Raw genomic sequence first — 16,862 nt, forward strand, 5'->3', positions numbered from 1 at the left:
ACTTTTTTCATAATTTTTTTTTTTTTTATTATCTAAGAGCCAATGTTGAAACCTCACACAATGTTTAAAGACAGAGAAAAACAGAAAGAGAGAGATAGATAAATAGAAATATAAAAAGAATGCGAGAGGGAGATAGAGTAACACAACCACATGCACATACACAATCCAAAACATCTCCTGAGATTATGCATGCAAGACACAAAGAAAGCTCACACAAGATGTAAAGAGAGACAAAAGTCGCTGAAAGACACAGAGACTGAATAAGTTTGTTCCTACCAACAAGGTTTCCAGATAAGAATACAATAGTACTCATCAGAATCGATCCAACCCAGTATAAGCCAATGGTCCTGTAACTCTGCCTGGAAAATATAAAGTATGGTTCTCACACACAATACCACTAACAGTTTAACAGTCGAACACAGCACAAATTATAATATTTGAAAGCTATTCCTCACTCTGGTTAAACCATTTTACTGAACTAAAAGCCTCTTCAGCAAGTTATCTATAAACATTTTAATTGAATATATTGTTCTGAAAGTGCTTCAACTTTTTAATATTTTATGAGAACTTGTGTTTTAGAATTGTGGATTAATTTGAGACTGGGCGGCACAGTGGCGCAGTGGTTACCACCGCAGCCTCACAGCTCCAGCGACCCGGGTTCAATTCTGGGTACTGTCTGTGTGGAGTTTGCAAGTTCTCCCTGTGTCTGCGTGGGTTTTCTCCGGGTGCTCCGGTTTCCTCCCACATGCCAAAGACTTGCAGGTTGGTAGGTAAATTGGCCATTATAAATTGCCCCTAGTATAGGTAGGTGGTAGGGAAATATAGGGACAGGTGGGGATGTGGTAGAAATATGGGATTAGTGTAGGATGAGGATAAATGGGTGGTTGATGGTCGGCACAGACTCGGTGGGCCGAAGGGCCTGTTTCAGTGCTGTATCTCTAAAACTAAAAACTAAAACTAAAAAAAACTGAAGGGATTCCATGGATGTGTTTTTTTTTTAAAAAGGGGCACTGGAAGGACTCAGTTTAAAAACAACATTTCCTGGATGTCACATGTCTTCAGCTAAATAAGCAACAGGTGCCTTCTGACTATGGGAGTTGTTTACACAAGAAGTGACAGGTCAAGCTTTATGGTGCTCAAGAATGGGTTTCATTTTTGAATACTGTTTTGAGTCAGTTGGGTTTGTAGCCTGCTGAAAGAAAAACACAGCTCATCTTTTCTCCACCTCTCTAAGAAAACCTGCAAGGAAATCCAGCATGTGATAGCTGTAACACCTGATGATGCATTTCTCCTGAGAAGCTTCAGGGTGACTTACTCTCGACATCTCCTGAACGAACTGCTTCTGAAAAGATCCCAGTGACCCATCTACATGTACTCGGATGCCAGACTGTATGTCATCTGGAACATAACATATCTTATCCTTTTTCTTCAAGTATTAACAAGTACTTTGGCCAAAGCATCTTTACATTTCCTTTGTGTGTATGTGTGTTGGGTATTTAGAAGAGAATATATATACTTACGGTCATATTTCAAACTGTGTTAAAGCTTTGCATCTTTATTGGCTAAATCTTGTTTGGTAAGAATTTAATACTTTTATTGTTTAAAGAAACCTGGTTGGTGGATGTTATTCCAAAATAAAAATAGTGTATATAACTGACAGTATCAGTAACTGGGTAAAGATTTAAGTATATGTTGTGACCAGTAGAGAAGTGGAACTAGAGAAAGACAGTGCAATCCTCCCACCTCAGTTGTAACAATATGTTTCCAATTAAGGCAATTCACTTTTTTTTTTATAAGTAGGACCATCAAAATCGTTGTACTTGTTTACTATCTATATACCTTTGGGAAACTGTTCTAACAAAGGCTATTTTAACAGAACATTTCCTTCAATTTTCTTTTATTGCACCACTGCCCACCACCTCGTCACTCCTGAAGGTGTTAACTCCAGAAGTAGATTGAAAGCAATCAACACCAATTTGATTATTGTCTTTTATTACCTAAGAGACCAACTGTATCTCCCCTACCACCATCCCAGCCAACTTAGTGCAGAGCAAATCAAATGGGGACTTGCCAAGTCTGCATTGCTCAGTACCATATCAAGCAGTACATTTGCCACTGTTAAGTGAGCTAGATAGAGGTGGCTATCTGAGAACAAGATCAGACATAGGAGTGATGTCACCCAAGACCAAAAACGTTCAACTCACCATCCGGGCTAACACTTAAAGAACGGCCCCTTCAGTGAGATACCAAAAAGTTGCAAGTGCTGTGAACCGTAACCCAGAGTAAATCAATGCCTTATGGAAATATAGGTGCAAGAGGAAGAAAATTGGAAGGACAATGAGAGCAATCCTTTGTTTACAAAAGGACTATGCAATGACATAAATTCCACCTGAATGAATTAATGCGCTGCCATTGCACAACATTCAGCAAAATGGTGCTCAGTTCTTCTTTTAAAAAGCAAATCTTGCCAAACTTATTCAAAAAAGACAGCAGCTTTTTCAAAATCCACCTAATCAAAACTAAACCTTTTGCTATTCTACAAGAGTCTTTCCCTTGACTTACAGAACTAGAGCCTTCGATCAAGTACTCTTCTAGAAACTGTCGCTCAATAAATTTATAGTTGCATTGAATAACTTGCAGCTAGTTAATAGGCTTATGTCTTGATGAAGACAAAGTTGAACATTACATCAAATTAGATCAAACTGTAAATAAAGTCTGCTTTATATTCTGTGCCACATTGGTAGCGAATATGCAGAGGGCTTTAAACAAAAGCATATTACTAAACAAAAAGATGTGCATTAATAGAAGCCTGCATGCTAATTATATCCTTTGAAGGTTAGTTCCTATTATCTCAGGATCTGTCATATTATCAGACTGCACAAAGGTTTGGATTTAGAAACAAGGAGCATTTCAATATAAGCCTTAACAATGTTACACTTAAAGAATATGGAAAGATACCTTAAGCCAAATCAACAGAGCCTACATCTTTTCATCCTTTCCCACGCCCAAAAGGGTGCGATAATTGATCTAAATAAGCATGAAGTTTAGGGAACTGAAAGACGAAAATGGCCATCTTCTGACCTTAGCTATGCCTGGGATTTTTATTTAATTCATTCTCAGGATGGAGGTGTCTCTGTCAAGGCTGCCATTTATTGCCCAGCCCTAGTAATCTTGGGACAGGCATAATATGTGGCATATTAAAAATGTGTAGGGACATCCCATGTTGATGCAGATGATGCCCAAGTTGTTTTGTGCACTCATGGGCGAGATTTTAGCTCACTCAAAACCATTCACTTATACAGAGTTAAAATCAGGTCCATAAGGTCTTCGTTTTGAAATCATGCCATTTTGACTGTTACTTCACATACACTGCCACGCAGATGAACATTGACAATCATGTTCTCTTTAAAACAGAGACTGCTTATGTAACTTACTCCCATGCGATAGCTGCTACCATCAGGAGATACATTAAGTAATGTGCTGAACCATCCCAGTAGCAAATCATATGGCCATGGCCTGTACTCAGGTAAGGTTCTCCCTGCACAATAAAAAGAAAAGGGGGAGTCAAATAACAGTTAGCAACAGAGCACCTTACTTTTTTACTTGGTTTATTAAAACATTTCTTCATATTCAATACTATCCATAAATTCAAGAAAAGATCATAACTTATAAAGGTTTTTCTCCACTGTTAAAAGATCAATAAATTAAACTAGTAATTACAAAATAAGTGTTTGAAAGCCATCACTGAGAACTCACATTGTATGTATTCCCATTAAATGACAATTCCCAGTCCCTACACAAGGAGTAAATAAGTCTGATTACAGAGAATCAGACAAGTTGAATATTGGTCTACACAGCCAGCACCGAGGTCACTGGTAATTTCATCACGCCATTCATGGATTGTACTGAGGCAATTTGTTAACTGCACTGAAGCATGTAAAACTTTGGATATTGTACCATTCCAATTTCTACCTTTACATACAGTAGCACAAAGATGAAAACTAGACAAGTCTTAGGGGTCAAGGTTAGGAACACAGAAACAGGAATAAGCCATTTAGCCCCTCGAGCCTGCCCCGCCTTTCAATGAGATCATGGCTGATCTGTGACCTAACTCCATATTTACCCCATATCTCTTAATACTTTTGGCTAACTAAAATCTATCAATCTCAGTTTTAAACTTAACAATTGATCTAGCATCAACTGCTATTTTTGAAAAAGAGTTCCAAACTTTCACCACCCTTTGCCTGAAGAACTCCTAATTTCACACCTGAAAGGTCTGGCTGTAATTTTTAAGACTATGCCCTCTCGTCCTAGACTGCCTGAACAGTTTCTCTCTATCTACCGTATGTGTTCCCCTTATTATCTTGAAAACTTCAATCAAATTACTCCGTTACAACTGAGGCGGGAGGAGTGCACTGTCTTCCTCTAGTTCCATTTCTCCATGGGTCACAACACATATTTAAATGTTTTACCCAGTTACCGATACAGCCAATTATATACTTTATTTTAGTTTCAGAATAAAATCCACCAACCAAGTTTCTTTAATAAACAAAATTAATTCATTATAAAACAAGACTTATTCAATAAAGGTGCAAAGCTTATTAACACACAGGTTGAAATATGAACGTATCCTTCTAAATTAAACCAACACACACACAGACACACCAGTTAAAGAAAAAATAAAGAAGTTTTCTCTGCAGAGACCTCTTTACAAAAAAGACAAAAAAATACTTTGTACAAATACTTGTTGATTCTTGAAGGAAAAAGGATAAGATATAGAATTTTCCCAAATGGCCCTTTATTCTGGCATCCAAATACGCATAGACAGCTATCACTGGGATCTTTTTGGAGCAGTTCTTTTCAGGCGATGTCGAGGATTAGTCTAGCAGGCTTTCCAGGGGAATCACTGCAGCGGGGTTTCAGCTATGTTACGACCGAAGTAGGAGGAGTGCATTGTCTTTCTCTGGTTCCACTTCCCCCACAGGTCACAAAATATTTAAATGTTTACCCAGTTACCAATACGGCCAATTACATACTCTATTTTTATTTCAGAATAAAAACCACCAACCGGGTTTCTTTAAGAAACAGAATTATGAATTTATTATACAGCAAGACGTATCCAGTAAAGATGCAAAGCATTAACACACAGATTGAAATATGAAAGTTCCCTTTTAAAATTAGACAGACAGACACACACACCCCGGTTAAAGAAAAAAATATTCATTTGCTCTGCAGAGATCTTTTTGCAAAAAAGATTTTTTTTAAATACTTTGGCCAAATACTTGTTAATCCTTGAAGGAGGAGGAGAAGATACGGAACGATATTAGTTGTCCCTTTATTCCGGCGTTCCAAATACAATTAGCCGACTGTCACTGGGATCTTTTTGGAGCAGTTCTCTTCAGGCGACGCCAAAGATTAGTCTAGCAGGCTTTCCAGGAGAAGTGTGGCAACAGGCATGCCAGCTATCTCACACTGTATTTTTCAGGGTTTCTCAGGAGAGGTGGAGAAAAGATGAGTTGGGTGTTTCAGCAGGCTACAAACCCAAATGACTCAAAACAATATTCCAAAATGAAACCAATTCTTGATCACTATAAATCTTGACATGTCACTTCACAGTAAACAACTCCTCCTAGTCACCTAGGCTTCTGTTGTTTATTTAGCTTAAGACATGTGGCATCCAGTAAATGTTGTTTTTAAACAGAAAGCTCAAGACCTTCTCTTCAAAAAAAAATCAAAGTCCAGCATGTATGGAATCACTTCAGTCCCAAATGAATCCATCTCCATAATCTTCAACCATACGTTCTCAAAAAATTATTTAAAAATAGAAGCACTTTCATAACAGCTATCACACTGGATTCGCAAGGTTTCTCAAAGAGGTAGAAAAAGGATGATCTGGTGGCTTCTGTCTTAGCAAGTTTACCCCCAACTGACTCAAAACAGTATCCAAAAACAAAACCAACTCTTGGCCATCATAAATCTCGTCACTTCTCTGTAAACAACTCCCATAGTCATCAAGGCTCCTGCTGTTTATGTAGCTTAAGGCATGTGACTTCCAGTAAGGGTTTGTTTTTAAACAAAGTCCCAAGTCCTTCCAGTGACTTTTATTTTAAAAAAAGACCAGCATCTATGGAATCTTTTCAGTCTTTCAAATTAATCAATTTCCACAATTTTTAAACATGAGTCCTCAAAATATTTAAAAAATGGAAGCACTTTCATCACACCCCTTAACCTTCTAACTCCCAGAGAATACAACCCTTATCTCTCCTTGTAATTTAATCCTTGGAGTCTGCATAGCATTCTGGTGAATCTACACTGCACTCCCAGCTGAAGGAAAACGTGAAGCCTGTAACACCTGAACAGATTATCATCAGCTCCAGAGATTTTTGAGCATGAATAAAAATCTGGAAATTACTTACAGTGGAATGCCCTCACAGGAACATCTTGTTAGACGTGTCAAGAATCTTAAGAGCTGTGTGAGCTGCAGCTCTGTATTTATCAAACTCTCTTATTTTCATTAAAAAAAATATGATCAGAAGAAAGATTTGCATCCAAAGCACTTTACAACCAATGAGGTTCTTCTGAAGCATCGTTACTGTTGTGCTGTGGGAAATGTGGCAGCCAATTTGCACACTGAAAGCTCCCACAAACAGCAATGTGACAGTGACCAGATCATCTCCTTTACTGCTGTTGGGTGAGGAATAAATATTACCAAGACACCAGGGAGAATTCTTCTTCAAAATAGTGCCATGGGATCTTTTACATGTATCTGAAGAGTCAAACAGTTCAACATCTCACCTGAAAAACAGATTTGGCTTTCTATACAGAACTCAAATGATCTACATTGGCTACTGTATAGCAATGCGGCAGATTTAAAATTCTTATTCTTGCATTTGAGTCCTTCCGAGGCCTCAGCCCACCTGTCTCTGTAGCATCCTCCAGCCTTCTGAGAACTTGGCTCCTCCAATTCTGGCCTTGTGTACACTCTTTTTTTTTTTGCTCCTCCATATAGTGCCTTTTATATAGCAGCTTTAACGTTAAAAATATGTTGTAAGGTGTTTCACAGGGACACAATTAACAAAAGAATGGTCGCCAAGAGAAAGTGTGAGATATTAGGAGAGGTGTGTTTTGTTTCAAATGATCAAATTTTTTTGATAACACTTCTGTGAAATGCCTAGAGGTGTTTTGGAAGTACTATATAAATGCAAGTTGTTTTAAGGAAGGTCTCAAAAGGAGGACAGGGAGACAGCCAGATTTAGGAAGGGAATCGTAGAGCATGGGTGAAGGCATGGTTGCTAATGATAGGGTGAAGGGAGGGGGTGTTGGATTATATAAGGGAATAAAGTCAGAGGTTTTGAGAGTTCTGGGAGAGAGAGTGTTGTCGTGCTGGAGGAGGTTATACGGTTAGAGAGGGGTGAGGCCATGGAGGGATTTAAACACAGAAATTAAATTTCAAGTGTTGGGGGCCTGGAGCCAATGTAGCTCAGTAAAGACGGGGGGCAATGGCTGAATGAAACTTGGGCCAGGATTTTGAGCCCCCGCCAGAGGCAGACAGGAGCTAAAACTAGCCCCAATGGCCAGCATGCCGTTTCTCTGGTTCCATCCTGGTCCCAGGCCATTTTTCCCGGAGGCGGGATGGAAGCGGATGGGGGAAGGGAGGGTGTCAGGGCTACCCCCACCCGCATGCAGTGAGTAGCCAACACAGCTCATTAAGAGCCTATTGAGGCCAATTAAAGGAGGCCGACTAGGATTTTCCAGTCAGCCTACAGGTGCCCACAGGCGGCAGTGACAAGTTTAGCTGCCTGGAGGTGATCATCTAGCAGCAGACTGAGGAGCCAGTGCTCCAGGTTGGCTTAGATGTCCCTCTCCCCACTGCCCTCTCCCGCCTCCCTGGGTGCAGCAGCCGCCTCAGACCACCCTGTAGAGAGGTTCCCCATGAACACCCCCAAATGCAGTTGTGGCCTGGCTGCAAGATGCATTTTTGAATTTTATTTTTTAAAAATTGTAGCGAGGGCACCTCCATTTTGAAGTGCCCTCTCCCTTACTTACCCTCTATTGTAGCCTGCTGCTCCTTTTAAACTGAGAGGCCTCTGATTGGCCCTCCAGCTTCAACAGCCCACCTGCCACCTTTAACTGGACAGTGAGTCCACCCTCTGGCCATTAATTTTAAGTGGCACCCCCAAGAAAATCATAATGAGAGTCTGCTTCTCCTGGGCTGGGTCCGGGACACGGAAACAGCCCCATCCTCTGTTCCTTCTCCCAGAGGGAAAATCCTGCCCTTGGTGCAGGACAGACAGAGTTTTCAATGAGCTAAAGTTTATAGAGGGTAGAAGCTAGGATGTTCAGCCAGAACAGCACTGGTATAATTGAGTGTGGAGGTGATAAAAGGATACCTCCACAGGAATTTATACATTCAAAAGATATACTTTACATCAAATAATTACCTACACATCCACACTGCTTTCTCCATCACTTATATTTATTGCTTAATTTATGAATTTAGCCTGAAAACATGTGATAATTCAAAAGTCAATTCATTATTTTCATTTCCTGTGAACTGTTGTCCCTCAAACAAAAATTGCCTTCAGCCATTTTCTGATTTCAAAGTTGAACAGTGTCCCAATGTTCCACTATCGAATTAGATCACAAACATGGTGCCAAATTTTCATTCCTACCATTTGAGTGAAACCAGAGTACAATGTGAAAATCTCAGAGAGATTAATCACTTCATTCAACTGTTTAAACGGCATCTAATGCAGTTCAGCTTCAGGAAAGCAACTCCTGACTACAGTCCTTTTTTTCTGAAGAATGTTTCATAAATGTGGGCTTGCAGGTCACACGGCTGTAATTTGATATGGTGAATTATTATTTTCCAGAGTTGAAGTCAAGCTGAAAAATATCAGTAACTGTCAACACAACAGAAGCAGGCTTCCATTCAAAGGAACCGTAAGTGTTTTAGAACACAGAAGGAGGCCATTCGGCCCACTATGTCTATTCCAGATCTTTGCTGAAGCAATCCTGAACAAATCACACGGTCTGACTTTTTCTCCACACGCTGCATCTTTCTCTGCTTCAAATATTTATCAGATATAGATATTCATTAGCATAGAAGAAATTATTTTTCAAATGCAATTGTAGTGAACCTACAGTTTGTTGTTCATGGATTTCGGACACCCCAAATATCTAATGCTAGGATTCACCAGGATCATTGTGAAGAGGTCTCCCGAGAAACACTGGGCTCCAGCCAGCTGCGATGTGACAGAATGTAACTGCCATGTGTCCACACAACAGACCAATATGCAAATCAGTTTAGCAGGGAAATTGGAGACACAGAGATTAAAAGAGGTAAGGAGATAATATGTGGGGGGGGGAAAAGAGAAAATGAGCAAAAAAAAAGGAAAGAGAGGGAGAGAGCAGGGGAGGCGGGGAAGAGGGGAGTGAATGTCTTAAGTTTTGCAACATGGAAGCAAGAGACGGCCATTCAGCCCATTGAGCTTGCTCCACCATTCAATTAGATCATAGCTGATCATCTACCTCAATGCCACTTTCCCGCACTATCCCCATATCCCCTTGATGTTCACAAATTCTTATTTTCGTATTTAAATCATTTCATGGTCTTGTCCCTCCCCATCTCTGGTAACTCCCCCAGTCTTAAGCACCTGATCCAAAACTTCTCCCTTCCTCTGATTGGCCTATTGTGCACCTCTGTCACCCACCATTGATGGCCTCCAGCTATTGAGGCCCCACTCTCTAGAATTCCTAAACCCCTCTACCTCATTTAAACTCCTCTTAAACCCTACCTGTTTGACCAAGCCTGAAAAATATGAAAAGGCTTCCTCCATTCATTATTTCTGGCAAAATTTATTTTTATACATGCGTTTTGATTTCCCTAAAAATAGCACAAAACAAATCTTCATCCAAGGTTATTCAAAGCATGAAGGAAATAAAAGTTCTCTCTGCCTCGCATAATTCATTGCTAGATTTAACAAGCAAAGACAGACATTATTTCCTGAAGGTCATCATTACCTGAAAGTCTGGCTCAGCACTGGAAAAATGCTTGTTTCCACCACTAAAGATAACTCTACTCAAATGGCACACTGAATACAATTTAAATAGGGAGAATAGGGGGAATTATAGATGCATTTCGAATTCTGAACACTATTACATCTTTAGTAAGTAATTTTGCTTTTTAAACTTAGTGGCCACCATATTATCATAGGTCACCACTCCCAAAGTAGTAACCCCACTGGATAGGGATCCTTCTTGACTTAATCTAGCAGCTAACGATTGTGCTGCAGACATGACTGATTTCCCAAAGTCCAAACGTCATTTTGACTTTGGGTGATACTGTTTTCATTTTCTTGGAAATGAAAATCGGGAGAGATGTCTATATTGGCAGCTTCACACTATCGCCCAAGTCAAAATTACCCCTGAATCCTTTTGCAGAGGATACACACTGCTTTTGCTTACCTCTTTCAGGTAAAGGGTCATGAATCCATCAATAAGTCCATCTTGTTCAAGTCCTACAATGAGGTTCACTACACCGGTAAATGCAAATACTGCATAAACTGCCAAGAAGAAAATAGTACACAATTATCAGAGGATCTATTTCAGGGTTTTTCCAAATAATACGTAATTCAATTGAATTTGTATATGATTATTTTCACCATAATTCAGTAATACTCACCATAGAATAAAGGGTCCTTCGGCGGTTTCTTTTTGACCAGCAAAAATGCCATTATTGCAATAGAAATCAAGACCAACAATGCAATAATGAGGATTGTGTAGGGGCTGCCAAAGTAAAAATAAAAGTCAACTAGTTTTAAAAAGAAGTTTCATCTTATTTTATATTTTGTTAGAGTCTGATTTTTATTCGAGGACCCAAGGCTACCATTGAATGTCTCCTATATAAATGTGCTTCACAGCCAATGAAGTATTGTGGTAATTGTAGAAAATGTAGGAACCAATTTGCACACTGCAAGTGCTACAAACAGCAATGTGATAATGAGCAGATAATCTGTTCTTTTTAGTGATGTTGGTCGAAGGATAAATATTGGCCAGGACACCAGGTAGAACTCCACTACTCTTCTACAAAATGGTGCCATGAGACCTTTTGCATCCACTCAAGGGGGCAAACGGATGCTTGGTTTAATGTCCCATCTGAAAGACAGCACCTTCAAAAGTGCAGCACTGCCTCAGTGGAGAGGCAACCTAGATATTGTGCTCAAGGCTCTGGAGTGGGAGCTTGAAGCCACAACCTTCTGACTCACATGTGAGAATGCTATCAACTTGTTCAACATGCACAAACATTCACTCCCTCCACCACCGACGCACAGTAGCAGCAGTGTGTGCCATCTACAAGATGCACTGCAGCAATGCACCAAGGCTCCTTAGACAGCACCTTCCAAACCCACGACCTCGACCAACCAGAAGGACAAGAGCAGCAAATGCATGGAAACACCAGCACCTGCAAGTTCCCGTCCAAGCCACACGCCATCCTGACTTGGAACTATATCGCCGTTCCTTCACTGTCGCTGGGTCAAAATCCTGGAACTCCCTTCCTAACAGCACTGTTGAGTGTACCTACCTCACACGGACTGCAGCAGTTCAGGAAGGCAGCTCACCACCACCTTCTCAAGGGCAATTAGGGATGGGCAATAAATGCTGGCATAGCCAGTGATGCCCACATCCCATGAATGAGTTAAAAAAAAACTAAGCCACAGTGGACACTGTACTGTGGAGTCACAAATAAAAACACCATATGGTGTGGTACTGTCCCACATACATGGTCTGAGTTATCTAATCTTAACCAATATAGCAGCAAAGATGATGCCAATTGGCCCCACTATCCCTTGAGCTCGAGTGGGAAGGGGAAAAAAACTGCCACCTGGACTACCTCTCCTCATCACTATCTGGGACATCCCAACTATTGCACAACAGGATCAAAACAGGCTCAGCTCTGACCATTCCCATGGTAAAACACTCATTATTCAGAGTCTCACATGATGATTGGCCAAAAGTTACATGGGATTGCTTCCTATAGAACTATACTCCATGAGGCACCACCTTCAGAAGGCTCTCACGGACAGGCAGTCAAAAGGGAAAATATGATGTTTAAATTCGATTATTGCAGAATTTAGAAGTTAATGTGTGGACAATGGAATTTTTAGGAACCCAATCGTCAAACTTAGTCCAGTAGTATAGGGAAATAGAAACACGTTTTCATCACCTGATTACACAATCCTTCCATTTCGAAAGCAGATTTAATTCCGTTTACAGCTCACAAACTTCAGTGCAGTACTGCATTATCAGAGGTGATGTTTTTCAGATGGGACATTAAATTGAGACCCCATCTTCCCTCTCAGGTGGATCCCATGGCACTACGTCAAAGAGGAGGAGGGGAGTTGACCCCAGTGTACTGGCCCACATTTATCCCTCAATCAACATCACTAAAACAGATCATCTGATCATTATCAAATTGCTGTCTGTGGGAGCTTGCTGTGCACAAATTGGCTGCCATACTTCTTATAAGAGTAACAACACTGCAAAAGTACTTCATTTGGTATAACGTGCTTTTGGACTTCATTAGGCCGTGAAAAACGTTATATAAATGCAAGTTCAGTGCAGTTTAATAATAGTGCATCAAAATATCAACGATGCACAAAGGGACTGTTGGGGGACGAATTTTATGCTCTCCTCTGAGGCGTGTTTGGAGGCGCGGACAGCATACAAATCGGGTGGGATGGCGGCGGAGGGGACTCCCACCACCACCCTGCCTCCTGTGAACAGCCTTCCCACCCTGCCGCCAATTGTGGCCCTTAACTGTGTAATTAATCCCTAATTAAGGGCCTCTCCCTGCCGCAGCCACAACCACCCATGCAGTTGGAGGCCCTGTCACCGCACAGGACGCATGGCACGATATACTGCTTCACAGATGCAGGGGGGGTGTGGGGGGTGGGAGGGGGAGAGGGGGGGGGTTCCCTCGTCAAAGGCATTTAATACCTGAACGAGAAACCTGGCATCGAGATGGGGGATAGCCCGCTGATGGGCATCCCCTTCCTTGCTACTGACACCCCTCCCCCCCCCACCCACCCCGCCGCACCCCCTACCCTGCAAGACCCCTCCCGCCCTGACCTACCTTAAGCCTGGTTCCAGCGCCGCTCCTCGGCGTCTGGTTACTGCAGCTACAGCAGCAACCACCACCTCTGCGGTGGTGCTGCAGCTGCCAGCCTCTGATTGGCCGGCAGCACTAAGGCCAGAACTTCCAGCGACAGGGTCCTAATCATCCGTCAAGTTAACTGCCTGATTGGCACTAAATTGGGCGGCTTTCTGTACAAGAGGCGATGCGGAGAACCCTGTGTTGGCTTATTAACTTATTAATTCGCTGAATTTATTAATTGAATTTTAAATGCACCAGGTGTCATACTAGGATTTGAGCCCATTTCCTTTCCCCAGGGCATTAGCCTGGGCTTCTGGATTACTAGTCTGATGACATTACCACTACACCACTGTCTCCCTTTCTGCAACTTAAGTTACATATTTAAAAGCTCCATCAACACACCTGCTCCTTAAGATAACAAACAGCGGAACCTTATGGGTCCCAACGATCCTCAGTTCAATCCCTGTTTATCATTAGGTAATTTCAGCCAGAACAGCAATTGGAAGATCACAATTTGACTTAGAGCCCCTAAGCTAGCAATGGGAAAATGAGCCCGGGCTCCAGATCATTATCCAGTGAACGCTGCTGGAAGCTCAGATGTGGACAGGAGCAACCTGGCTTTTATGCCTCTGCAAGCTACCTGCCAAGACTCAATGTCCACTAGGATAAGAACCCAGAAGACACAGTGTGGCGCAGTCGTTAGCACCGCAGCCTCACAGCTCCAGGGACCTGGGTTCGATTCTGGGTACTGCCTGTGCGGAGTTTGCAAGTTCTCCCTGTGTCTGCGTGGGTTTTCGCCGGGTGCTCCGGTTTCCTCCCACATCCAAAGACTTGCAGGTGATAGGTAAATTGGCTGTTGTAAATTGCCCCTAGTGTAGGGAGGTGATAGGGAATATGGGATTACTGTCAGGTTAGTATAAATGGGTGGTTGTTGGTCAGCACAGACTCGGTGGGCCGAAGGGCCTGTTTCAGTGCTGTATCTCTAAATAAAATAAACAACTAACACCTGTCAAACCATACCAGGACAAACTGCCAACACCTTTGAGAGAGAGAGTGAGCTTGCATTTATACAACACCTTCCACAATCTCAGGACATCTCAAAGCACTTTACAGCCAATGAAATACTTTTGAAGGGTAGTCACTGTTGTAATGTAGGAAATGCAACAGCTAATCTGTGCACAGCAAGATCCCACACACAGTAATGAAATAATGATCAGATAATCTGCTTTCGCCATGTTGCTTGGGAGATAAATATTGGCCAGGACACCAGGAAGAACTCTCCTGCTCTTCTTCGTGCACTGCTATGGACTCTTTTACCTCCACCCGAGATGGGACAGGAAAGAAGTCTCCAGAAAAGTGGGGGGAAAAATTATCGGTACAGGACTAAAAAAAAATTGGTAAGAGTTCAAATCCCACACTTAACCAGAATCATGTTAGTGATACAATTATTTACAAAATAATGTTTGTACTATTAATAGAGACTGTTTCAGTAGTGATAGTACATTGCAGAAGTTATCCAAATGTGCAACACAGAAGCACTGATAACAGTCTTTCATCAAGTGAAGGAGCCTCATACTAATGATGTAATATTCCAGATATAGGTGTATTTTTGTCACATACAACGCAGACTCTTAAATTCCAGCTGGCAGCAACAAAGTAAGTAGCAAGGAATATCCGACACAGCAGTAATCAGATTTTTTTTAAAAGCTGTTAATGCAAAAAATACAAAGCAATTTTATTTTGGCCCTGCGTGTTACTTAATCAACCAGATTACAAATGCCAGCCAATATGGTAATGGGCACAATTGGGAGCGCTCACTTTTCACTGCAGCCGCCTGTTATGTTCCACTGTTGCTTAAACAATGTTGAACTAGTTACATGGTTGCCAGAAAAACTACCCAACCTTCCTGCATCTGGGGCTTTAAACGGGTTTTTAACAATATCACTTCCTCAATGCTGCTGTACTTCAATACTGTACGTGGACAACAGATAGAAGACAGCACCAACTTACCTGCTGTTTGTGGATAAGAAATTAAACAGATAGGTCACTGGAATTGACACGAGAGATAACACAAAGACCCTAGTGGCAGAGGAAGCGGTCATTTTTTTTGCAGAAATTGAAATTATCAGACGTAACTGCAATTTCTTCGTTATTCTACGAAACTATTCTGCTGCAATTCCGTTATATGGGACTCCAGTATTTGTATTCACTCTCCCTGGCTCCTGTCAAGGTTATCACAAAGGGGAAGTCAGTGAGAGTATTGTTCCTTCCAAACAGAACGGCAACTTCCTCTTGCCTTTCTCTGCTTTCACCCAGGCTTCAAACAGCAAGCATCAAAATAATGATAGTATTATTAAATGACGAAAGCCCAGTAGTTGTCTTGGGGACCGGTTCTCTGCAGGATGGAGGATCTGCACACAAGCTGCTGGCTCTGATCCCCATGCACAATCACATTCCAGCTACAGACTGGGCAGGGCTCCAGACCCTGAACGTCAGCGCTCCGCCCAGCTGTCAGTCACAGCCCGGGCAAACTAACGCACTGGACAGCTTTGGGTTCCTCTCTCCAGTGTGTGTTTTGTTGCAAAGTGTAGTTAGGAGGATGGAAAAGCATTTGACAGTGATAGTTGGCATGCATTTTGTTTTAAAGAAGCTGTGCGTGGCGTCACCGTTTTAAAGTTAAAACCAAAATTGGTCCTATCTCTCTGCACGCTTTCCTCCCTTCTTGATTGGAGTCACAGGTACTTGTAGGTCGAGAAAGGCGCCTTCCTATTTAGGCAACTGTTTCTAATTGTCTCTCCCTTCAAAATCATGTCAGTATTTTATGTATGTCAAATTTTGCTGATGAGACCAAATTAGGGAACAAGACAGTGACGGAGAAGGATGTTGGCAAGGTTATATGTGACATATGCAGTTCAAATTTAAAATGATACATTTTGGGGATATGCTCTAAATAGCAAAATTCCTTGAGGAATCGGTCCAGTTAGGAAAGAATTTGAATTTGCTTAGGAACACGAGGTATGCCATTCAACACCCCGCCCGTTCCCTATTTGTTTATATCATGTCTGATCTGATTTTAACTCAATTTAACTGCCTTGGTTCCAGATCATTTAATACAAACATCTAAATCTTAGTGTTGAAATTTTCAGTTGACCCTCAGCCTCAACAGCTTTTTTCGTAAAGAGATTTCCACTCCCTTTAAATGCAGAAAGGCTCCCTAACATCACCCTTGGACAATCCAGCTCCAATTTTAAGGAGAATTTTAGGAAGGATATATCAGCCTTGGGGGGGGGGGGGGCAGATTCTTTAGAATAATACCAGGACTAGACTTGCATTCCCTTTCATTATTGAAGATTAAGGGGTGATCTAATTGCGTGTTTAAGATAATTAAAGGATTTGATAGAATAGGGAAGTTCCCCTCCAGGTCACATACCATCCTGACTTGGAACTGTATTGCTGTTTCTTCACTGTTGAGTCAAAATGCTGGAACTCCCTCCCTAACAGCACTGTGGGTGTACCTATACCACATGAACTGCAGTGGTTCAAGAAGGCAGCTCACCACCACATTCCCTTGGGCAATTAGGAATGGGCAATAAATGCTGACCTTGCCAGCGACACTCACATTCCGCGAATGAATGAAAAAAAAAACAATAGAAACTATTTCCGCTGGTGGGGGTGTCCAGAACAAAGGGACTTGGGCACATATTGC

General features: G+C 41.6%; 1 protein-coding gene across 2 annotated transcripts in view; it reads right to left on the minus strand.

The window, feature by feature from the left end:
* Positions 1 to 15,631, minus strand: part of LOC137352397 (transmembrane 6 superfamily member 1-like) — a 58,045-nt gene extending 42,414 nt beyond the window's left edge. For both annotated transcript variants that reach the window (XM_068017736.1, XM_068017735.1), the window contains exons 1-5: positions 15,167 to 15,631; positions 10,685 to 10,788; positions 10,468 to 10,565; positions 3,435 to 3,538; positions 277 to 359 (exon numbers count right to left, since the gene is read on the minus strand). In XM_068017736.1, the coding sequence (XP_067873837.1) occupies positions 277 to 359; positions 3,435 to 3,538; positions 10,468 to 10,565; positions 10,685 to 10,788; positions 15,167 to 15,258 (481 nt within the window). In that variant the 5' untranslated portion in view covers positions 15,259 to 15,631. The remainder of the gene's footprint in view (positions 1 to 276; positions 360 to 3,434; positions 3,539 to 10,467; positions 10,566 to 10,684; positions 10,789 to 15,166) is intronic.
* Between the last annotated feature and the right edge of the window lie 1,231 nt (positions 15,632 to 16,862).

Source organism: Heterodontus francisci, chromosome 38 (genome assembly GCF_036365525.1).
Source record: "Heterodontus francisci isolate sHetFra1 chromosome 38, sHetFra1.hap1, whole genome shotgun sequence".
NCBI classification, from domain to species: domain Eukaryota; kingdom Metazoa; phylum Chordata; class Chondrichthyes; order Heterodontiformes; family Heterodontidae; genus Heterodontus; species Heterodontus francisci.